Source organism: Narcine bancroftii, chromosome 6, assembly GCF_036971445.1.
Source record: "Narcine bancroftii isolate sNarBan1 chromosome 6, sNarBan1.hap1, whole genome shotgun sequence".
NCBI classification, from domain to species: Eukaryota; Metazoa; Chordata; class Chondrichthyes; order Torpediniformes; family Narcinidae; genus Narcine; species Narcine bancroftii.
In genome coordinates, this window is record NC_091474.1 from 238,582,515 (window position 1) to 238,608,006 (window position 25,492).

The 25,492-nt window shown below is 43.6% G+C and overlaps 1 protein-coding gene and 2 long non-coding RNA genes across 8 annotated transcripts in view; 2 read left to right on the plus strand and 1 right to left on the minus strand.

The window, feature by feature from the left end:
• Positions 1-14,146, minus strand: part of LOC138737158 (uncharacterized) — a 69,398-nt gene extending 55,252 nt beyond the window's left edge. Inside the window, exon 1 of the long non-coding RNA XR_011340786.1 lies at positions 14,019-14,146. This is a non-coding gene — a long non-coding RNA (uncharacterized lncRNA). The remainder of the gene's footprint in view (positions 1-14,018) is intronic.
• LOC138737156 (uncharacterized) lies at positions 844-10,968 on the plus strand. The gene is made up of 2 exons (XR_011340785.1): positions 844-886; positions 10,264-10,968. It is a non-coding gene; the product is annotated as an uncharacterized lncRNA (long non-coding RNA).
• Positions 13,964-25,492, plus strand: part of kif6 (kinesin family member 6) — a 645,381-nt gene continuing 633,852 nt past the window's right edge. For 2 of the 6 annotated variants that reach the window (XM_069887753.1, XM_069887754.1), the window contains exons 1-3: positions 13,970-14,335; positions 18,511-18,617; positions 24,350-24,424. In XM_069887753.1, coding sequence (XP_069743854.1) covers positions 14,276-14,335; positions 18,511-18,617; positions 24,350-24,424 — 242 coding nt within the window. In that variant the 5' untranslated portion in view covers positions 13,970-14,275. Of the gene's footprint in view, positions 14,336-18,510; positions 18,618-24,349; positions 24,425-25,492 lie in introns of all 6 variants that reach the window. The other 4 variants (XM_069887758.1, XM_069887756.1, XM_069887759.1 and 1 more) reach the window with 4 other exon arrangements.

Here is a 25,492-nt window from a genome sequence, read left to right on the forward strand (position 1 = left end):
AGGTAAGGAGATCCTAGACATCAAGACCCAACAATATGAACTGTTCCTGATAAGGTAAGGAGATCCTAGACATCATGATGCAACAATATGGACTGTTCCTGATAAGGTAAGGAGATCCTAGACTTCATGACCCAACAATATGGACTGTTCCTGCTAAGGTAAGGGGATCCTAGACATCATGACCCAACAATATGGACTGTTCCTGATAAGGTAAGGGGATCCTAGACATCATGACCCAACAATATGGACTGTTCCTGATAAGGTAAGGAGATCCTAGACATCATGACCCAACAATATGGACTGTTCCTGATAAGGTAAGGAGATCCTAGACATCATGACCCAACAATATGGACTGTTCCTGATAAGGTAAGGAGATCCTAGACATCAAGACCCAACAATATGGACTGTTCCTGATAAGGTAAGGAGATCCTAGACATCATGACGCAACAATATGGACTGTTCCTGATAAGGTAAGGAGATCCTAGACATTATGACCCAACAATATGGACTGTTCCTGATAAGGTAAGGAGATCCTAGACATCAAGACCCAACAATATGGACTGTTCCTGATAAGGTAAGGAGATCCTAGACATTATGACCCAACAATATGGACTGTTCCTGATAAGGTAAGGAGATCCTAGACTTCATGACGCAACAATACGGACTGTTCATGATAAGGTAAGGAGATCCAAGACATCAAGACCCAACAATATGAACTGTTCCTGATAAGGTAAGGAGATTCTAGACATTATGACCCAACAATATGGACTGTTCCTGATAAGGTAAGGAGATCCTAGACATCATGATGCAACAATATGGACTGTTCCTGATAAGGTAAAGAGATCCTAGACATCATGACACAACAATATGGACTGTTTCTGATAAGGTAAGGAGATCCTAGACATCATGACCCAACAATATGGACTGTTCCTGTTAAGGTAAGGAGATCCTAGACATCATGACCCAACAATATGGACTGTTCCTGATAAGGTAAGGAGATCATAGACATCAAGACCCAACAATATGGACTGTTCCTGATAAGGTAAGGAGATCCTAGACATCAAGACGCAACAATATTGACAGTTCCTGATAAGGTAAGGAGATCCTAGACATCAAGACCCAACAATATGGACTGTTCCTGATAAGGTAAGGAGATCCTATACGTCATGACCCAACAATATGGACTGTTCCTGATAAGTTAAGGAGATCCTAGACATCAAGACCCAACAATATGGACTGTTCCTGATAAGGTAAGGAGATCCTAGACATCAAGACGCAACAATATGGACTGTTCCTGATAAGGTAAGGAGATCCTAGACATCAAGACCCAACAATATGGACTGTTCATGATAAGGTAAGGAGATCCTAGACATCAAGACCCAACAATATTGACTGTTCCTGATAAGGTAAGGAGATCCTAGACATAAAGACGCAACAATATGGACTGTTCCTGATAAGGTAAGGAGATCCTAGACATCAAGACCCAACAATATGGACTGTTCCTGATAAGGTAAGGAGATCCTAGATATCATGACCCAACAATATGGACTGTTCCTGATAAGGTAAGGAGATCCTAGACATTATGACCCAACAATATGGACTGTTCCTGATAAGGTAAGGAGATCCTAGATATCAAGACCCAACAATATGGACTGTTCCTGATAAGGTAAGGAGATCCTAGACATCATGACGCAACAATACGGACTGTTCCTGATAAGGTAAGGAGATCCAAGACATCAAGACCCAACAATATGAACTGTTCCTGATAAGGTAAGGAGATCCTATACATCATGACCCAACAATATGGACTGTTCCTGATAAGGTAAGGATATCCTAGACATCATGACCCAACAATATGGACTGTTCCTGATAAGGTAAGGAGATCCTAGACATCATGACCCAACAATATGGACTGTTCCTGATAAGGTAAGGAGATCCTAGACGTCATGACCCAACAATATGGACTGTTCCTGATAAGTTAAGGAGATCCTAGACATCAAGACCCAACAATATGGACTGTTCCTGATAAGGTAAGGAGATCCTAGACATCAAGACGCAACAATATGGACTGTTCCTGATAAGGTAAGGATATCCTAGACATCAAGACCCAACAATATGGACTGTTCATGATAAGGTAAGGAGATCCTAGACATCAAGACCCAACAATATTGACTGTTCCTGATAAGGTAAGGAGATCCTAGACATCAAGACGCAACAATATGGACTGTTCCTGATAAGGTAAGGAGATCCTAGACATCAAGACCCAACAATATGGACTGTTCCTGATAAGGTAAGGAGATCCTAGATATCATGACGCAACAATATGGACTGTTCCTGATAAGGTAAGGAGATCCTAGACATCACGACCCAACAGTACTGCTGAAGCACTTTCACGAGGTTAGCTCATTGACATATTTTTAACAGCAATTATAGATGGGCAAGAAATGCCAGCAGCTCCCATTTCTCATAAATGCACAATGAGTCAATTCATTCACCTATTTACAATATGTTTTATATCTGGGAGCAGGAATCATGATCTGCATCAGATGCCTCCAACCGGATGGCATTAGCATCCACTTCTCCGGCTCTTGTTAAACCTCATCCCCTTCTTCCCCCCATTGCCCTTTCTCACTTCTCTCTCTCTCTCTCCTTTGACTCAGCTATAAAATAAATACCAAACCTCTCCTCTTATCAGATTGAATGAACCCTTTTTGATGGTCTGGACTCTTTCCTCAGCCAGCACGGTCTTTATTTTCGGCATGCCTGTTTTGTTTTTTGCTAATTCTTTGAGGGGCTCAGCCACGAAATGTCAGCAATATATTTTTACCTTCTGTGGGCACAACAAGAGTTCTTCCAGCATTTCTGCGTGTTTTTACTGCAATCACAGTATCTGAAATCTTTCATGTTTCACCACATTATAACTGTTTGTTTTAAAATTTTATATAAAAATTTTATCCATACTTCACGAGTGCAAGATCGAGTCAAACAAACCGGTAACAAACTGCACCTCCAAGGTGTTTCACAACGAGTGCAAGACCGAGTCATACAAACCGGGACCATTGCCTGAAGAGGGCGCACAAAATCAGTGAACCGGTGCGGACTTGAAAGGCCAACATGGCCTGTTTTCACTCCGTAAATGGTTATATGGCTATACATGTAATCACAGTCAGGTACAAAATACAACAATCAAATATTAATATTGAGTCCATTATGCATGATGGTTTAAATCCCCAACCCCCTCCCCTCCTTAACAAAACCCCAAGAAAGAAAAGAGGAAAATAAATAAGAAAAAAGCATAGAAAAAGGATAGAAACCTGGTTGCCAGAGGATACCCCTCACCACATGGCTCTGATCATCTGTGTCTTCAAGGAGGTTAACAAGGTTTCAAAGTTTAGGGAAAACATCTCTAAATTTATTCCCACAATTTGTAAAGAGGGTGCCAAATATTCAAAAATACATCATATTTATTTCTCAGATTATAAATGATCTTCTCAAGAGGAATGCAGCTACGCATTTCTGCATTCCGATGCTCTATACCAAGATGGGCATCTGATTTCCATGTTACTGCTATATATTTTCTTGCTATTGCCAAAGCAATCTTTACAAATTTGTTTTGATATATAGATAATTTCAATTTTGGTCTTATCCCTTCAATATTGCCTAATACAAATAACATTGTAACCTGTTCTAAAAACGGTTTCAAGTTTATCCAAATGGTTTTTACTTTAGGGCAAGACCAAGTAGAATATAAAAAAAAACCATCTCCTGGTCATACCTAAAACACTCTGATGTGCTATCAATAACTCCAAAGAGTAGAAGTTACTGACTGATCAGCTTTTATTACCATTGTTACAAGATCAAACCAGCAACCACAAAGAAGGCATATCATACATGGGTAAAGATGATCAATTACTTTATTAACAAAAAATTCACCTTCAAATTTTAATTAAAAAACCCCCCTTTTATAACAATGCCCACTGGTTACTATGCAAATCTAACAGTGTAAAACTAATAAATTCCCCAGCCTGAATATAATATATGTAATTAAAGTCTAAGTTATATTTCCAACCAGCCCACAGAAAAACTTAAGACACAAAACACACAAGACTCACAAAACTTTAATCTCAACCGAAGCAAAGATCATAAACAAAATTCAGTTTGTTTGGTAAACTGAAGCCAAAAGATCTTTGAGAGAGAGCACAAAATTTGAAGTTGTCTTCCTGTGTTGCTTGCAGAGAGAGGAACCACTGGCTTGGTCCGGATCCTTCTGGCTGCCTTCAGAATGTTCATCCCTGTTTGAAATCCCACCATTCTAAACTGTTTTCCAGACCATGACTCATGCTCTCGGCCTTCTTCCACTCCACAGCACCCCCAGTGGTAGTTTATCGTCCAAGTCCAGAAATTTTCAGATCATTTTCTGCACATGCCCAGTCTGTCTCTCACTCTCTCAGCAGTCCTCCTTCACCTTGGCTCTTAAAGGCAAACTGTCACTTTCCAACACAAAACCAGACAACACATAGGCCAATACACAACACAGAACTCTGTAACACCATAAACAGAAGCTACATCCCATGTTGCTGACTGGAGACCTGAGCTTGTTCTGGGGGATTGGTTATGGCATTGCTGCCTTTATTTAGAGAATCGAGGGGAAGGACCCACAGGTACAATCAGTAAGGGTAGGCCAGCCATACACATACAAACAGAATTAACAGTGTTCCACCATACAGTAGTCTGATAAATCTAGGGCACAAGATATAATTGATGTAAAAAATTATATTGAACTAATCTGTATCTAACATTTATAACCTTGATGCTCAACCTTTTTCTTTCCACTCACATACCACTTAAGTATTCCCTATGCCATAGATGCTCTGTGATTAGTAAGGGATAGCTTAAGGTGGGATGTGAGTGGAAAGAAAAAATGTGAAAACCACTGTTTTAATCATAACTAATTGACTCATTATGTCCACGGTTTCATAACTTCAAAGGAAATGGACCAATGACAATTTTTCTCAAGCAAAATATTTCAGTAATAATTGGGTCTAGAGCAATGATTCTCAACCTTCCCTTCCCACTCATATGCCACCTTAAGTAATCCTTTACTGATCACAGAGCACCTATGGCATAGGGATTACTTAAGGTGGTATGTGAGTGGAAAGTAAAAGGTTGAGAACCATTGATTTATAGTGTTTGTCATACTATCTTGACCCAACTCTGACCAATTTTGTTTGTCAATGTTAATATTTAAATCCGTATCCCATTGCTCTGTGGACCTATGTATCCCATGTTTGAGAGTCCCTTTCTGCTGTAACGTGTGCATGGCTGAAATAATAATTTTAATATCTATTACAAATCAGCATTTCTACATCACCACATTTTGGTAATTACATTGTTGGATCAAGTTTATCTCTTAAATAAATCCTATTATAACTGTTGCGTACTAGTAACCCATAACAGGAATGGAGTGCAAAATGTACCTAGTCAATTGACAGGAATCCTTACATTGTACGCCAGTCACCGGGTAAACAGGAGTATGAAGTACAGAATAATTTATGGACACAGAATAGGTGAAAAGGCAAGTTTCGGGAGTTATGACAATTGTGTAATTGTTAATGAGCAATTTTTAGTGTCCTGACACATGAAGAACTTATTTCAATAAGAACATAAATCCTTGAAAACGTTCTTTCATTATTTGAGCCATATTTATGCCATGCTTCAATGAAATATCTCAGGTTATATCATGCGTTGAATCAAAGCCAAAGCCAATAGAAATACAAGTCATTACCCAATAGTGCAAGGAATACGGAAATGACAAGGCCGCTATTTTTGGCACTGGAATTTGCTGTGTGGCTTTTCAATTTAGAATTTCTGAATGAGTCAGTCAGTTCATGTTGATTTAATTATAACCAGGATGGTCAAAGATGCTTTAAAACTTTGTCATTATTCTGTGACCCTACCCAAACCCACAATGTCCTCTGATTATTCAGATCTTCCAATTCAAAATTCCCATCACATCTACACCACCCTTTCTACGAGGGTGGGAATCATTCTGAGTGTCTCAGTTTTCATGCATGTGCCTTCTGAATTATGTTTTAAAATTTTACTTGAAAGTTTTTCTAAACAAAATCAAGTTAAAGTTTATTATTATTTTTATAGAATTGTAAAATACAACTGGATGAAGTGGGGTTCTTCGGTCCTCAGTGTAAAAAAAAACCATTCAAACACATACAGATCCCTCCGCAATGTTTGGGACAAATACACCTTTTTTCTTTATTTACCCCTGTGCTCCACAGTTTTAAATTTGTCATCAAACAATTCACATATAATGAAAGTGCACATTCCAGAATTTATTCCAAGTTATTTGTTTACATTTTGGTGAAAGCAAGTAGAAATTACAGCACTTTTTATACATATATGGTAAACCACGGTTGTGCCATGATTGGTTGCTGCTGGCTGGACACACCTCCTGAGACTGATCCTAACCCTAACCTCTTGCATGCTCCCCCTTTCTCTTTGCTTCGATCAGTTAATGAGGATGATGTTTGTTCCTCTCCTTAGTTAATAAAGGCCTGATAGTTACACAACTCTAGCTTTTTATGATTATTGATGGTACATCAATTTTATTAACTAAAACTTTCAAAGAAGCATAGAACAGCACCTGAAACCTGAGAAGCTCAACATCGACCCTCACTCACTGGATGTCCTGAACACGCTTCAGCTTTGGCTATGCTGCTTTGTAAACTTCCTGGTAGTGGCCATCGCCATGGACGCTAACCAACAGAGACTACTCCTCTCGCATGTTGGGCCCCAAGTATTCTCAATGATCAGCGACGCCTGCTGATATCAAGTAGCTATGGATATCCTCAAGGCCCAGTATCATAGGAAGATTAATAACAGCTATGCCAGGTACCTTCTGGCCGCAAGAAAACAGCGGCCTGGTGAGTCGAACACTGAGTACTTGCCATCCTGCCAGAACCTGTGCAGAACGTGCAACTGTAAGGCCGTGTCGGCTGCCCAGAACTCAGAGGACCACATCATGTGGCTGGTATTCGCTCTGGGTATATATGGCAATGACGATTTGAACAAAAAGTACTCAATCTGAAAAGGGTGGTTGAACTTACAGAGATACTGGAGGGGGGCCTCCAGAACTCAGATGATTACCCGGCTGCTTGGTCGTCGCAGAAGCCTTTATCGTGCGACAGGGCATCATCCTGCCCCATGAGTGACTGGTCCACTACACTATCCCACTACTCTAGTGATCTGACCTTGGCCACTGTTGCATATGATCTCTCCAATTCCTACTTCTACGGACAGGGTCAGCACCTAGGGAAACGTCACTTGGCCAAAGATGCAGTGTGCTCCAGGTGCAGGAAAAAGGGGCATTATGCCAAAGTTTGCCACTCCAAACCTTCCACGAAGTCTAGCAGCGCCATATGTGGACAGTTGCCACTCTGGCAGAGCAATCGGCGCCATCTTCCCTGCACATCAGTGTCGCCATGTGCGAATTATGCAGGCCGCCACTTTGGACTGCATGCCAAACACTATCTTCCCAGGCATATAATATCATGAGGGATCGAGGCCGGTCATCTTGGGGCTGAGAGCAGCCATCCCAGGCCTGTGAGCACCCATCAGACTCGGACAATGAATCCATACTGGCCTCCATCACCCTGAACTAGGAAGTGCCGCACAAATTCGTCAGATCCAAAATGGACATTCAGGTAATGGGCGCATTATCAACTGTTTATTTGATAGCGGGAGTACAGAAAGCTTTATCCATCCCGATACCACTAAATGACTGTTCCTGAAAGTACAGCCTGCCAAACACAGGATATCACTTGCATGCAAATCATACACAGCAGGCATCCATGGGTCCTGCATATTGACCCAGACTGTTGAAGGCATAGTGTACAAATGCTTCAGACTGCCGTTATGCCCCCTTGCTACTGGGGCTGGATTTCCAGTGCCAACTTCAGAAAGTCACTATGCAATTCGATGGTCCCCTCCCTCCCCTCAATGTCTGCGACAAACAGTTTAAAGTCGACTCCTCACTCTGCTGCTCGCCAATCTCACCCCAATTACAAGCCGCTGGCTACGAGGAGTAGATGGAACTGTACGGCTGACTGGGCATTCATTAAGGAGGAGGTTCAGCGCTTATGGGGCGAGGGCATCATCAAGGCCAGTAATAGCCCTTGGAGGCTTAAGTGGTCGTGGTGAAGAATGTGGAAAAGAATAGGATGATCATAGACTACAGCCAGACCATCAACCGGTATGTGCAGCTCAATGCTTACCCCCCACCCCCTTCCCCACATATCCAATATGGTCAACCAGATTGTACAATATCAGGTGCTCTCCACAATTGATCTGAAGTCAGCATTTCACCAACTCCCATTCCACCCAGTATACAGCATTCAAGGTGGATGGCCGCCTCTACCACTTCCTCCGGGTCTCTTTCAGCGTCACAATTGGGGTCTCCAACTTCCAGCAGGAGATGGACCGCATGGTGGACCACTACAATCTACAGGCTACTTTCCCATACCGAGATAATGTAACTATTTGCAGCCACAACTTGCAGGATCATGATGTGAACTTCTGTAAGTACCTCTGAGCAGTAAAATGCATGAACCTTACCTATAATGCGGACAAGTGTGTGTTCTAGACAGCATGGCTGCATGGTCGAGAATGGCATCATTGGCCCTGACCCCGACCGCGTGCATCTGCTGATGGAGCTACCCCTCCCACATATCCTCAAAGCACTGAAGAGGTGCCTCATGTTCTTCTCATACTACGCTCAATGGATCCCTTACAATGCGGACAAGATTCACCCATTGGCCAAAACTATGACATTTTCTCTGCCAGCAGAAGCCCAAGCTGTATTCAACAGTATCAAAGATGACACTATTGGCAACCATGCATGCCATAGACAAGCCAGACCATTCCAAGTGGAGAACATGCAGACCCGACACCTTTTTATCACACACCCTCCAAGGCCCTGAAATTTGCCACTTCTCCATCAAGAAGGAGGCCCAGTCCATTGTGGAGGGAGTACACCAATGGAGGCACTATCTCAATGGGAAATGGTTCACCCTCCTCCCAGATCAGCGGGTGGTCGCATTCATGTTTAATAATAAGCAAAGGGGTAAAATCAAGAATGATAAGATCCTCGGGTGGAGAATCGAGCTGACCACTTACAGCTATGACATCTGGGTCCTTGCTCCATTGGAGGCCTCCCCAACCACCACTGACTTTCAACAGACACCCCCCAACCCCCACTTGAACCTTATGGGTCCTGGAATCTCCAGCTGACCACTCACCCTACCACTGGCCAATCGCTAGCTATTCAAATCATGCGCTGTCTATAAGGAGTTTATAAGTTCTCCCCATGTCTGTGTGAGTTTTCCCCGGTAGCTCAAGTTTCCTACCACCATTCAAAACATCACTAGCTATTGGGTCTAGGGTTCAAATCATGCGCTGTCTATAAGGAGTTTATAAGTTCTCCCCATGTCTGTGTGAGTTTTCCCCGGTAGCTCAAGTTTCCTACCACCATTCAAAATATCGCTAGCTATTGGGACTAGGGTTCAAATCATGCGCTGTCTATAAGGAGCTTATAAGTTCTCCCCATGTCTGTCGTGGACATTCAACATGTTCTCACTTGTCAGGAAGGTACAGCAGTTACTGGACTTCCTGAGAAGACTGAAGCAGGGAAGTCTACCGGCCACCGTTGTCAACTTTCTACAGGAGTTCTATCGAGAGTGTCCTGGCCGGCTGCATCACAGTGTGGTACAGTTGTTGCAGAGAAATGAATCAGAGGTCAATTCACAGAACCATAAGAGTGGCAGAGAGGATCACTGGAGTCTCCCCCCCCACCCATTGATGTGATCTACCAGAATCATTGTCTGAAGAGGGCATGCAGGATCATTGAGGACCCCTTCCACTGTGCATTTTGCAGCTTTCAGCTGCTCCCGTCGGGGAACAGATACAGGAGTAACAGAGCCAGCACCACCAGGCTGAAGAATAGCTTCTTCCCACGGGCAGTGAGAATGTTGAACAACCAAAGGTACTGCTCACACTAACCATCTGATACTCTCATTTGGATGAAACAATATTTATTTATTTATTTGCATAGATGAATACTTGTCCTGCTTATGGATTGTTTGTTTGTATGTGTGATACATCTGTTTTTTACACCGAGGACCAGAGAACGTTGTTTTGTCGGATTGTACTTGTGTAATCAGCTGACAATAAACTTGATTGCATCCCAAATAGGACGATCCATGTGTTCCCCATTCGAAAGTCATGGCTGAACTGTGTCCACTGACGAATAAAATCCAGGACTGAGTGTTCAAGTCAGGTGTCCCTGTACAAGAAATCCAGGATACGACTTCTTATAGCCATTAGATATGCCAGGAGGCAATACCAAACCAAACAGGAGTCTCAGACGAACCTCACGTGGAAGGGCAAGCATGCCATCAGAGGCTTTAAAGCAAAGGGGAGGCTGAAATGCAAACTGTAACACATCCCTCCCTGACCAGTTCAATGCATTCTATGCTTGTTTTGAACTAGAGGCCAGTGATCCAGTGGTGCTTTCCACAACCTCTTCATGTGCACCTGTACCCACAATCACTGCCACAGATCAACCTTATTGAAAGTAAACCCATGAAAGTAGCTGGTCCTGATGGAGACCTTAGATGAGTCGCAAGAAGTGTGCAGATAAGATGGGAGCATTCCTGGGCATCTTTAACTTCTCCCTGCTAAAGCAGAAGTTGCCATTTGATTTGAGGACTTCAATTTATTGTCAGAGTACATACATGGCAGCATATACAACCCCTAGATACTTTTTCATGTGGTCAAGGCAGAAATACCACTTATTGGGAAAAAAAACTCTATACAATGTACACATAAAGAACTCCAAACAATTGGCTGTGCAATACAGAGAGAAAAAGCAAACAATAAAGTGCAAAAGTAAGAGTCCTTAAATGAATCCCTGATTGAGTTTGTTGAGGAATCTCATGGTGCCAGAGTAGAAGCTGTTTCTGAACCTGGTGGTGCAACTCATGTGGCACCTATACCTCTTTCGTGATGATAGCAGTGAGAACAGACTTTGTGCTGGGAGGTGTGAATCCTTGATAATTGCTGCTGCTCTCCAACAGCAGTGTTTTCCATAGATGTTCTCGATGGTTTTGCCTGAGATGTTATGGGCTTTGTCCATGACCCCTTACAAGGCTTTACACTCAGGGGTATTGGTGTTCCCAAATTAGACTGTGATGCAGCTGGTCAGCACACTTTTCACCACATATCTGTGAAAACTTGCCAGGGTTTTTGATGCCATACCAAACCTCCATCAACTCCTGAGGAAGTCGAGATGCTGATGTGCTTCCTTCAGAATGCCATGAGTGCATTGAGTCCAGAAAAGATCTTCTAAGATAGTGACTTTCAACAACTTAAATTTGCTCACCCTCTCTACCTCTGATCCTTCCAATGGTCACTGAATCATACACCTCTGGTTTTCCTTTCCTGAAGTCAACAATCAGCTCCTTGGTTTTGTTGACATTGAGTGTAAGGTTGTTGTTGATCCTGCACCATTCGACCAAGAAGGCCACTAACAACACGGTGCTAAAGGAAATCATAACAACTGGCCATAATGACTACTGTACATTGTCATAAAGCTCTTCCAGAGGCTGGTCAAGGCTAATTCCAGCTTTCCAGCCAGTCTCAAAGTACTTCAAAGTCCCATCCTGTCACAACAGGTCCAAGGCAGACTCCATCTCCCCTGTCTTCTACATTGCAATACATTTATCTGACTCACTGATTAAGAAACCTACATATAATGTTCGGAGAATACTAGGAGCCCAGGGCACCAGCAGTGATAAGGACTCAGGCCCAAAATATTGGTAATATATCCACGAGGAGGGTGCGGACTGCACCGGGTGACACCAACAGAGGGAGTGACACCAAGATGACTGTCTATAAAATTTTTGTGCAGTGTTTCAGCAGAAATTTATTTATTTTTAAATAAAAATATCCCTGCAGTTAGTTATAACAACAAAAAACATTTTTTTTTTCTGTGGGCCCAGCGTACACACATCAATGGACCTACAAGGCTAAAATTCGATGCCAATTTATTTTTTGAACCTTCTCATTTGCTCCTGTCAGACCTATCATTATTACTCAATTACAATGACGCTTTGACTACAGGCGCTACAAGAACGCGGTGTTGTTTTCATTGCGGTTGGTGTATTTTTTAATTATATACACACTGCCTTTTGTCAAATTATCTGGTGCTTCAGCTACAGTATTGAGGGAAATCGTATTTGTGAACCGATATCAATGGATTTTTTTTGGAGAATGAAGTAGTAATTAAAGGAAAAGAAGGAGAAAAATCAGAAAAGGCCCCGCTCTGTTACGAATAATGTTGTAACCGATTTTGCTAGTTATTTATCTCACTGCTATTGCCATTACATTGAGCAATATACTGGAATTATGATTAATGACTCATAAGGTACAAACATCATTACCAAGGATGCTGTATGGTCTGGTACGGGAGAAGAGCCATGGGGTGGAGTGGGGAAGGCACCATTAGTGTCACACCATGACACCAACCCTAACACCAACCCATGACACCACAGGGTGACACCAACCCTAACACCAACCCATGACACCACAGGGTGACACCAACCCATGACACCACAGGGTGACACCAACCCATGACACCACAGGGTGACACCAACCCTAACACCAACCCATGACACCACAGGGTGACACCAACCCATGACACCACAGGGTGACACCAACCCATGACACCACAGGGTGACACCAACCCTAACACCACCCCATGACACCACAGGGTGACACCAACCCATGACACCACAGGGTGACACCAACCCATGACACCACAGGGTGACACCAACCCTAACACCACCCCATGACACCACAGGGTGACACCAACCCTAACACCACCCCATGACACCACAGGGTGACACCAACCCTAACACCACCCCATGACACCACAGGGTGACACCAACCCTAACACCAACCCATGACACCACAGGGTGACACCAACCCATGACACCACAGGGTGACACCAACCCTAACACCAACCCATGACACCACAGGGTGACACCAACCCATGACACCACAGGGTGACACCAACCCATGACACCACAGGGTGACACCAACCCATGACACCACAGGGTGACACCAACCCTAACACCACCCCATGACACCACAGGGTGACACCAACCCATGACACCACAGGGTGACACCAACCCATGACACCACAGGGTGACACCAACCCTAACACCACCCCATGACACCACAGGGTGACACCAACCCTAACACCACCCCATGACACCACAGGGTGACACCAACCCATGACACCACAGGGTGACACCAACCCATGACACCACAGGGTGACACCAACCCTAACACCACCCCATGACACCACAGGGTGACACCAACCCTAACACCACCCCATGACACCACAGGGTGACACCAACCCTAACACCACCCCATGACACCACAGGGTGACACCAACCCTAACACCACCCCATGACACCACAGGGTGACACCAACCCTAACACCACCCCATGACACCACAGGGTGACACCAACCCTAACACCAACCCATGACACCACAGGGTGACACCAACCCATGACACCACAGGGTGACACCAACCCTAACACCACCCCATGACACCACAGGGTGACACCAACCCTAACACCACCCCATGACACCACAGGGTGACACCAACCCTAACACCACCCCATGACACCACAGGGTGACACCAACCCTAACACCACCCCATGACACCACAGGGTGACACCAACCCTAACACCAACCCATGACACCACAGGGTGACACCAACCCATGACACCACAGGGTGACACCAACCCTAACACCACCCCATGACACCACAGGGTGACACCAACCCTAACACCACCCCATGACACCACAGGGTGACACCAACCCATGACACCACAGGGTGACACCAACCCTAATGATCCCACTGAATACATTTTTACCTGCTCAGTTCCTCCACGTCTTTTTTATTTTCAAGTTTCTCATTGTTTGAGATAAAATTATGTCATTAAAAAGTGGTTAATTGTGAAATAGCAAAATACCAATCAACGTCGGCCTAATCAGGCGGGTCCTCTAGCGGCGGCCAATCAAAGGATAGAATACTCAAGTCGCTCAGGCCAGCTGACCAATCGCAGAGAGGAGGACCGCAGGGTGCGGGAGGTTTACCCGTTGCTGTGGCGACCACGCGGGCGCGTGGGACATGGTGAAGCAGGCGATCCGGATCTTCGGGCGGCTGCGGCCCACCAGGCGGCCGGTGGCGGTGAGTGTGGGCGCAGGGAGCGGCGGGGGCCTTGCCTGCCTCCCGGGGACCGGGCCGATGGGGTCCCGGGGGCCCAGGCCATGACCGGGGACTGGGAGATGGGGTCTCGGGGACCGGGCGCTGGGATCCCGTCGCCCACCTTCCAGCTCACGCACCGTCCGCAATAACCCTCCTTCTCTACACCCCCCCCCCCCCCGAGATGACCCTGACCCCATCCCCTCACTTTAGGTTGAGCAATAGCTCCCACCTTCCGTCTAGCCCCCCCCCCCCCACATCCCCTCCCCCCCATCCCCCCCCCCCCATCCCCTCCCCCCCATCCCCTCCCCCCCACATCCCCTCCCCCCCATCCCCCATCCCCCCCCCCCCCACATCCCCCCACCTCCCCCCACGCCATGTCCAGGATGCCCCACAATGATCAGCCCCACAATATCCCCCAATCAAAGCCAAGACGATACACGTGGACCACAGTAAGCCCTGCTTTACCCCCCAGCAGTCAGCTCTGCAGTACAATCCCAAATACTTTTATCGCACCAATACTCTCAGCCTGTGCGTCCTCCCGATACATCCCAAGCACTGTCAGTCTTATGTACTCCAATTAATGGCAACTCTGCAATATCTGGCCAAGCACTGAGAGCATGCATTATTCCTCCACCACCCACCATTGTTGGCCTAGACTACACCCAAGCAACTGTGTGCCCTGTAACTCTGAGACACATTATCAGCCTTGCAAAAAATCACCATATGGTCAGCCATACAACTTACCACCAACATCTGTGTAGCCTGCATTACTTCCTTGCCCCTCAAGTGTTGTCATCCCTGCATTCTGTCACACACAATAACCCTTGAATCACTGCCACCATGCCATACCTTCAACCCCAATCACTTTCAGATCTTCAGTACCACCCCGCCCCCCCCCCCCCCCCAGCAATGTCATTTCTGTTTTATCACAGCCACAGTCAACTTTCAATTCCCCAAACCACTGCCAGCCAATCAATAACCTGCATTCCCCTCCATCACCGTCAGCCATGTAAGGTCCCCACACACAGTCTGGTATGTAAACCCCCTGAAGCACTGAGTTCTGTAATAACCCCCAGGAACTGTCAGCCTGGTATACCACCACACTGTTAGCATGCAATATATCTCTCCAACCATAATCAGTCCATTCAGAGTCCTGTCCTGAACTACTGCTCCCCATTATAGGCTATGAGCCTCACCATGTTCCCCCCATGTACTGTCACCCCTGCTTCTACGCCACACACTGTCAGCCTTGTAAAACACCCCAACACGGTCATCTTGCAATAATCCCAAAAGCACTGATTTCCTCCCAATACACCTGAACATAATGGCAACCCTGCAATACACCCCTACCCCACCTCAGACATTCAGGCTTGAAATACAACTCTTACAGAGTTGACTTGTTGGAGTGCTCACGTAACAATCTTTTCTCACTTATCCAGAGATAATGTAACAATAAACTTGAACTTGACCTGTAATACACTCTACAGTACCTCCACCTATTTGGTCATACAATACACCCGCCCACACTTCCCTGTCCATATTCTCAGCCCTGCAATGCTCTCCCCACTACTGCCAGCTGTGGAAAATCCCCCATAATACAATAACTCTGATACAATGTTATTCTGTAATAACTCCAATGCACATACTGTCAATCTGCAATAACATTAGTAAGGATTCTGTGTGATCATTTGTGCAATTTTTCCTCCATGCACTCAGCTGTAAAATCCCCACCACTCTATATCAGTTCTGTATGACATCCCCACATGCTACAATACCCCTCCTAAACACCAGCAACTTTGCAATTATAGTAAGGCATTCATCATCAGGAATTCAAGCAACTGGCATCCTCAGGCAACTGGCAAAAAAATTGCAGAAAATAAATAGGTAAAAAATATGGAAGTTTAAAATTGATGTGCCTTTTCAATTGTTTGCCTATTGCCTAACAGGCAACCTCAAGCTACTGGAAAATTCACTTAATTGGCATCTGTTGATTACTATAGGTGCTGGATAATCCATTTCACTGTCAGACCTACAATACTCCCTATAGGCTGCCATATACCTCCTCCTAAACTCTGACAAGCCTGCAATAACACCCTACTCTATCAGCGCCGCAATTCCCTCACCAACTCATAGTCAGCCCAGCAATATTTACCAAACGCACATGTGCTTTCCTGGTGTTACGTCAGAGACCAGCAGCAATAGAAATTCCCCAAGACAATGGTATCTTCAAAACAATAATTTTTATTCATAACTATTAAATAAAATAATATCCTACTTAACTTTAAAACTTATCCTAACTATGCACAAATGTATCTATGTATGTGTGTGGATCACTCAAACCACAGCGGCTTAGGTAGAGTTCTGAAAAATCAATTTCAAAGTTCAATCTTAGAAATCGTGGTGAAATTCAAAATATTTAAATTGCTATTCAGAAGTAATTATGTAGTAGGAGAGATACTGAGTCATCAGTCTTCTCAAATCTTACAAATTCTTGTTGAGTTGCTTTCATAGAAATGTTTTTTCATGCGAATGATTCATCTCAATTCCCCCTTTTCTTGCGTAGATGTTACGGGACTTGTGACTTTGCGATGCTTCCACAAACCTAGGCAAGGGTTAAACAAAATGACCATTAAAATGATCACGATCTAAATGCAAGCATGATCTTGCTTTCTTTACCCAAATATGGGTCAGTCAAAAGTGACCATTACAATGGCCTCAGCATCACTGCTCTCTCCTGACCAAGAGAAGCAGCATAAGTGACCATCTTCCTCCAAAGTCACTTTAGTTCTGTGAAGATGACTCCTGTTGATGATACTAAAGGCTGTTTTTCAAGTGTCTCAAATCACATGACTTTCTTGAGAAATACTTTTTCTTAGTTTCAACTTCCCCAAAGCATGAGTCATATGACAGATGCCCAGTTGTTTGAACATTAAACATTGCATTGTTTCAGTGTTTCAATTGAACAATAAACAAGCTGTTACAGCTCTGGAAGTAGGTGCCTCGGAATCTGCTAACTCAAATTGTTACCTGTGTGTCTTTTCCTGATCCAACAGTAACTTTACTAAAATATCATATATATAAAACATATATTAAGAATACCATAAACCTGCCACACCGGCAATCTCCTTCCAGCCTTGTGTATACCATAAGCCTTACAATCCCTCCCCACCAGTCCCTTGTAATCCTTGTCTATCCCGAGCATTAGAGGAATCGTGTGCATGAGTACTCACTGTGTTCTCACTGCTACCATCAGGAAAGAGGCAAAATTGTCACAAGGAACAGCTGCCACCCTTCCACACTCGGACTCCTCAACCACAAACTGTATTTAAGAAATCTTACTTTTGCACTTTATTGAATGATTTTTTTCTCTATTGCGCATTCAGTTTGTTTACATTTGTACGTTAAAGCAGTTTATTTTTGCACTGCCAGTAAGTGGTAATTCTGCCTTACCCCCAGGAAAAAGTATCTCAGGGTTGTATGTGATGTCATACAGTAAATCGGAATCTGAAGTAGTGTGAAATAATAATGGAGTATGAGGGTATATGGAATAAATGGAATATTTAAACAAATTGTTGAAAGTGATTTATTTTGGATGAGATGCTAAATCAAGGCCCATCAATTTGAAAATTATAAGTGTAGAGTCCTGCCAAATCTGCTCAGATTTGGTTGCAGTATCAACATAGTTGGATCAGGGCAGGTTTTTGGTGACAGTTACTCCAATGAACTTGTTGCTCTTCACTATCTCCCGTTCAGCACCATTGATATCACAGGAACTTTCTCCTCCTCTTCTCCTTTTCCCATTTTCCTGAAGTCAATGACCAGCTTCTTCATTTTAAATACATTGAGGGAGAGCGCGGTACAGGTCCATCCGGTCCATGAACCTGTGCTTCCCAAATACACCAATTAACTTACCATGCCCGTATATTTTTGAAGAGTGGGTGGTAACTGCATTCCCCCAAGGAAAAATACTAAGACACGGGGAGAACTTGCTCCTTACAGACAGCGCCAGATTCTAACCCAGGTCCGCTGGTGCCGTAATAGGATTGCACTAACTGTGCTACCCTGAGCTGACATCAGAAAGCATGAACTAAGTTCCTTTTCTTTTGTATGATATACCTGCTGGATCTGAAATTATTCCTAGATTCTATCTATTGTAGCTTTACTCACTGGATGAAGATAATGGTGGCTCAATATTGGAGTTTGTTGTGCCACATGATGCAGCTGATGGATTTATAAATAACAAACAAGAAAGTTATAAATTCAAGTGAGTACCATGTATTATTTATTACTTCTCTGTCATATTGTTTCCTCATAAACTGGAAATAAAACTATGTCCATTCCATGAGTCAAAAGCATCACCGGTTTAGCTTCATGTTTATAGACTGTGGCTGAATGCATTGGAATGTCCTACTGAAAACTGTACCTTTGTTTTCCTCAAAGAATTGGGTACCAATGTTTTCTTACTCAAAAACCTTGGAAGATGTTTTATCAATTGATTGCCATAGTAAACCTTTAATTTACAATGAAAATGGTGCAAAAAGCAGAGTTTTGTCACACCTGTGAGTTTACCCAAAAAAAGTAAATGGCTTTCTGATAGAACAGTAATGGAAGTGTTTTTAAGTACCGTATATTTTGGCGTACAAGTCAAGTCTTGATACCCTTATAATCAATCAAAAATGGTGGTGGGGGGGGGGGGGAAAGGTTGATCGACAAAAGCCAGATATACTTTTGACACCTTAGATTCAAATTTAAAAAAACACTTGACGCAGATTCAGCATATAAGATGACCCGGAAGCACCTCCCTGCTGCTAGCACAACTGCTCCCTGACACCTCCCTTCCACTGGGCGCACCATAATCCACCCAGACTTTCTACAATTGTAGAACCCGTGTTCTCCGCTCCTGCCTGGTAAGCCAATATCCCCACTCCAGTCAGGAGCACAATTTCACCAGCCCGAAGTCACCACTCTTGCCCAGTAGGCTGTCACCACTCCTGCCTGGAAGGCCAAGGTCTCCTGTGGGTAGCGAGGTGACTTCTTCGATGCAGATGGCACTGCACCTGATGTTGAGAATGGAATCGCTGTCTCTGGCTACTGTCGATGCTGAAAACTTGGATCCACCACTGTTTGGGATCTTCCTGGCCAGAAGCAAAGTTTTTTTAATGCTTTTTTCACTTGCTTGCTTAATTTACAGCTTTATTACTTGGCGATTGTGAGGTGTGGGGGGGGGGGGGGGGGGGGTTGTAACAAAATTTGGGTTGTTTCTGGGAGACCCAGATACCAGTCTCCAGTACCTTCCTTGCAGAAATTTGGGGAGGGGCTCCACTTATCTGCCCAATATGTGATAAAACCACCAAAATTGAGACCCGACAGGTTCTGGTCGTCTTATATGCCAAAATATATGGTAATTGTCCCATATATTGGACGTCACCATATTGAAGATATTGGTGTGCCTGTAATTACATCATGAAACTGACAGCAATTTTGGGAGTGTCGATATTTATAGTTTTGCAGCCAAGGACAGCAAGTAAATAGGAAGGCTGATAACATATTTACCTTAATTACAAAGAGTATAGAGTATTCAGGTAAGGAAATTTTGATGCCATTGAAACTGTGCCTGGAGTGCTGGAGTCACATTTAAGAAATGATGCATTTGCATTGGAAGCAGTGTAGAAAGGTTCACAGATTGGTTCCTGAGAGTAGGGTGTTGACATAAATTGAGCAGATTCTCCAGGATTTACACTCCCAATTACACAGATGAACTGACACTTGAGTCTTTTGCTGGCCATTATTGCAAAGGTAAGCCTTTCTTGCCCTTCTCTAAATGTTCCCAAGAAGGTGTGGTGAGTTCCCTTTTCATGGTTAGTCCCACAGTGCTGATGGGCAGGGAGTTCCAGGGCTTGGACCGATTGAGATGAAGTAACACTAATTAATAAATCAAAATATTATGTGAATTGAAGGGGAACCAACAAGAGTCTGCTGCCCTTGTTCTTTTTGGTGGTGAAGGTCATGGGTTTATCAGGCGCTGTCGGAGTAGTGAGAATGAGTAACTGTTGTAACTGTATAAATAGTGCATACTGTAGCCACTGTGGTTCAATGGTCAGAATCTGGATTTATTGTCATAAAGAAGTCACAAAATTCAGTGTTTTGCGGCAGTAATCGTAGTGCAAACATTCATATAAGCCATCTTACAACACATTTAAAAAAAAATGTACGAAAAGTAAGGCAGCGTCTTTTGTTCATCGATTATTCAGGAATCTGATGGCAGTGGGGAAGAAGCTGTCCTTGTGCTACTGAGTGTTCGGCTTTAGGCTCCTGTACCATTTTCCCCATGGTAGCAGAGTGAAGAGGCATGGCCTGGGTGGTGGGGTGGTGGGGGAGGGGGGATAGAGGCTGCTTTTTTTTAAGACACCACCTCTTGCAGATATCCTTGATGGAGAGGTCTAGTGCCTGTGATTTTGCTGGCCAAGTTTTTCTTGTCCTGAGAGTTGGCGCTTCCATACCAGGCAGGGATGTAACCAGCTAGAATTCTCTCCACAGTACATCTGTAGAAGTTTTCAAGAGTCTTCGGTGACATACTGAGTCTCCTAAAACACCTCATAAAGTATAGCCGCTGGCGAGCCTTCTCTGTGATTATATCAACGTGGAGGCTCCAGGACAGATCCTTGGAGATATTGACACCCAGGGATTTGAAGTTCTTGACCCTCTCCACTACTGAGCCCTCGATGAGGACTGGGTCTTGTTTGCCTTGCTTCTTCCTGAAGTCCACATCCATCTCCTTGGTTTTGCTAATGTTGAGCGCGAGGTTGTTGGCATGACACCACTCAACAGGCTGATCTATCTCCCTCCTCTACACTTCCTTATTGCCGTTTGTGGTGTCATCGGCAAATTTGTAGATAGCATTGGAATTGTTTTTGACCACACAATCATGGGTGTATAATGAGTAGAGCAGTGGGCTAAGGCTAAGTACGTATCCTTGAGGTGTGCCTGTGTTGATAATCCGTGAGGAGAAGATGCTGTTTCCAATTCATGCCGACTGATCTTCCTATGGGGAAATCAAGAATCCAGTTGCAGGGTGGGGTGGGGGGGGGGCTGCAGAGGCCTCGAGTTTGCAGCTTCTTGACCAGCACTGAGGGAATAATGGTGTTGAAAGCTGAGCTGTAGTCGATGAAGAATAGCTGGATGTAAGATTTGCTGTTTTCGAGGTGATCCAGATCTGAGTGGAGAGCCAGCGATGTTGCATCTGCTGTGGAGCGATTATGATGATGGGAAAGTTGGAGCGGGTCCAGATCTTGGCTTGTTTACGTGTTAATCCTGGCCATGACCAGCCTCTCACAGCATTTCATCACAGTAGAAGTTAAAGCAACTGGGTAATAGTTGTTGAAGCAGTGCCCACTGCTTTTCTTGGACACAGGATGATTTATGCCCTTTTGAAGCAGGTGGGAACCTCTGACTGCTGCAATGAGAGGTTGAAAATGTCTATGTTGATGGTAGAGGGAATCCTGAGACTGCCAGATTTGCCTTCAACTTGCTCTTTTAGCCATGTATGATGTATGAGGCTGGTTCATTTGAAAGATAAACCCCAGCGATAGATGGTGGGTACTCAGCCATGGTAATACGATAGAATGTCAAGGACGGTTGGTTAGATTCACTTTTGTCACTCATTACCTACCACTTTTGTAGTGCGACTGTTATTTGCCATTTATCATCCCTTGCCTGAATATTGCCATGGGTTGCTTCATTTGCTGAGGAATTGAGAATCAATTAAATATTATACAATTATTAGCAAAACATCCCGTCTTTTGACTTTTCGATGGAAGCTTAGAAATGGTGTGAATTAATGAACTCATTGATTTTAAAGAGCATTGTTGAACTGCAATGAAGAAAGTAAACATAAATTAAAATGTTGTTTTATTAAATTTTAATCCTTTTTAAAAAGTTTATCTGTGCCGATCTCCATGGTGAAGATTTTTGACTACTTCGTTTAAGGGGCAGCTGCAGATCTGCTGGATTCCTGAGAGCTTCAGGCTATCCTGGAAGACCTTGTGCATCTAAACCAAGTTAGCTGAACATTAGGAGTGTTCAACATGATCATACCTCTAAGGCTGGGGGATAAACTGTCCTCGCTCAGACTCAACTCCCCTCTCTGCAACTGGATTCTGGATTTCTTGACTAAGAGACCTGAGTGAGTCCAGGTTAGCAACAAAATCTCAAGTCCCTTCACGCTGAGCAGTGGTGCACCTCAGGGCTCTGTGTTCAGCCCACCACTGTTCACACTACTGACCCACAACTGCATTGCAAGATTCACTTCAAATGGAATGATCAAGTTTGTGGATCAAACAATAGGAGTTGCCCCCATTGACAACAAGGATGAGTTAGCGTACAGAAAGGTGGTTGGGCAGCTTGTAAAATGGCGCAAGAACAACCCGGGTCTTAATGTGGACAAGACAAAGGGGATGATTGTGGACTTCAGGAGGACATATAATCCCCCACCCTCCCACAAATGTTAATAAAGAAATAAAATTCCAAAGAAATGGAGTAAAAAGAAGGAAGAAAAGAAAAGGAAAGAAAAAAAAGAGAGATAAAGTGATCGTCGGGGATCCATCATTTATCCATTTTCATGATTTACCTAGATCTCCAAGGTACATTAACATAGGTCTCATATGCAAGATGGGGCACAATTAAAAATGTCCACCTCCATTTTGTCGATATGACTGCCATATTTTTAAGAACATCTCATACTTATTTCTTAGGTTATAGGTGATCTTCTCAAGGGGAATAGCACTATGTATTTCTGCAAACCAACGGCCTATACCTAGATGCAAATCAGTTTTCCAAGTAATTGCTATACATTGTTTGGCCACTGCCAGTGTGAGCTTGACGAATATTGTTTGACATCTTGACTACATTTTACAGGAGCACAACTGAGAGTGTTTTGTCAGGCTCAGCGTTGTGTGGTACGGTAGCTGGCAAACATCAGAAGCTCTCCCTTTCCTTTGTTGACATTTCCCAGGAGTGTTGCTTAAATGGGGCTCAAAGAATTATAGGGGACCTTTTTCATCCACCACCTAGTATCTTTGCCCCACTACCATCAAGAATTGATCATAAAAATCAGGACTGTCAGGCTGGGAAACTGCTTCTCCCTGCATGCTGTGAGATTGACTGTGGGTATCCTGTAACTGAATAAATCATTCCAAAATATTTGCATATTTATTTTAAATAATATCTTTGTGTATAGATGTGATCATTATATGCTGTGTATCGTGTGTGAACCACAGTCTGCAGAAACAGTCAATCGATAATACATTTGACCTTGAACTAGAGGAATGGAGAGATCTCTGATGTGGAGAACTAGTTTGGCAGGTTGAAGAAGTGGTGCACTCACACACACACAAGGTGATCATGCACAATTTATACGCATCAGAGACAAATATACATTCAATACTCGCTACAACCCACAATTCGAGTAGATAATATGAAAAGATTGCATCCCTCGCTAACCAGCAGGAATGGCAACCCAATTGGTTACAGCTGTATTGAACAATTCATAATAGTCCTTCTTAAGTGTGCACCACTATTAACCTTTACTGGCACGCACCTTACAATGGTCTCTCCAAACTCACCCACAACTCGCCACTTGGAGTGGAGCTGGGGTTCGTTCTCAGGAGAAATGAGAAAATGTTGCTCCATGTGGTAGGATTTAGGTTGCAATAGGCAGAAGGAGCAATCTCGGGTATGTCCAAGTGAAGCAAGGTTATTAAGAGATGGCCAAGTGTGTGCTCGCCTGTGTGCACACACACCTCTAGGCTTTGAGTGAGGCGACCTCCGACTCGGCTCCCTCTGAAGTGACTCTCCTCATTACGAGGTGCCAAATGACAATTTCTTCCTGTGGGCCAATGTCAGCAAAATCTCACATTGAACACAGGACAGGAACAGGCCCTTTGGCCCATGATGTCTATGTCAAAGGTCATTGAGTTTAAATAATTTCTTCTTTTGCAGATTCCAGCAAATCTTTGATCAAGGTGTAAAGCAAGAGGAAATTTTTGAGAACATTGCGAAGCCTGTTGCTGATAAGTGAGTTCTAATCTGATGGTGTATTTGAATTTTGCTTGAAATTTGTCAAATCCAAGGCTTTTCAAGTATGAAATTCTGCTTGATTTTAAAAAAAAGAGTTCATGGAATATGGATATCACTCAGCAATAAGTATTTATTTCTCGTCCCTGAAAAAAGCATGGAGATCTTTTGGAACATTTTGGGAGTTCTTATCGATCAGGATAGCACGTTTCTTTCCCAAATGAGTCTAAGGAACTAAATAGATTTTTATGACGATCTACAAGTTCCACAATTACTATTATTGATGCCAACTCTTGGTTATAGATTATTTAATTAATTGCAATCCCCAGCCATCGATATGGATTTGAACTGTCCGGATTATTAGTGTGGTCTCAGGATTACCATAAGGCCATAAAACTATGGCATAGGAGCAGAAATAGGCTATTCAGCCAACTGCCCTACCATTCGTTCATGAGCTGATTAGAATCAGAATTTATGTCATAAAATTTGTGGTTTTGTGTACCATCACAATGCAAATATTTCTATAAACCAAACTGTAAAATAAATAAGAATAGCGAAAGGCAAAAGAGATTATGAGAGAAAGTTGGCAGGGAACATAAATCTTATGTTTGACTAATCTTATTGAATTTTTTGAGAATGGATAGGGGAGAACCAGTAGATGTGGTTTACCTGGATTTTCAGAAGGCTTTTGATAAGGTCCCAGACAGGAGATTACTATACCAACTTAAGGCACACGGTATAGGGGATATGGTATTGAGGTGGATAGAGAATTGGTTGACAGATAGGAAGCAAAGAGTGGGAATAAAGGGGTACTTTTCGGAATGGCAGTCAGTTACTATTGGGGTACCACAAGGCTCAGTACTAGGACCCCAGTTATTTACGATATATATTCATGATTTGGATGAGGAAAAAGAAAATAGCATTTCCAAGTGTGCAGATGACACGAAGCTGGGTGGCATTGTAAGCTGAGTAGAAGGTGTTAAGAGTGTGCAGGGTGACTTGGACGGGTTGGGTGAGTGGGCAAATGCATGGCAGATGCAATATAATGTGGATAAGTGTGTGGTTATC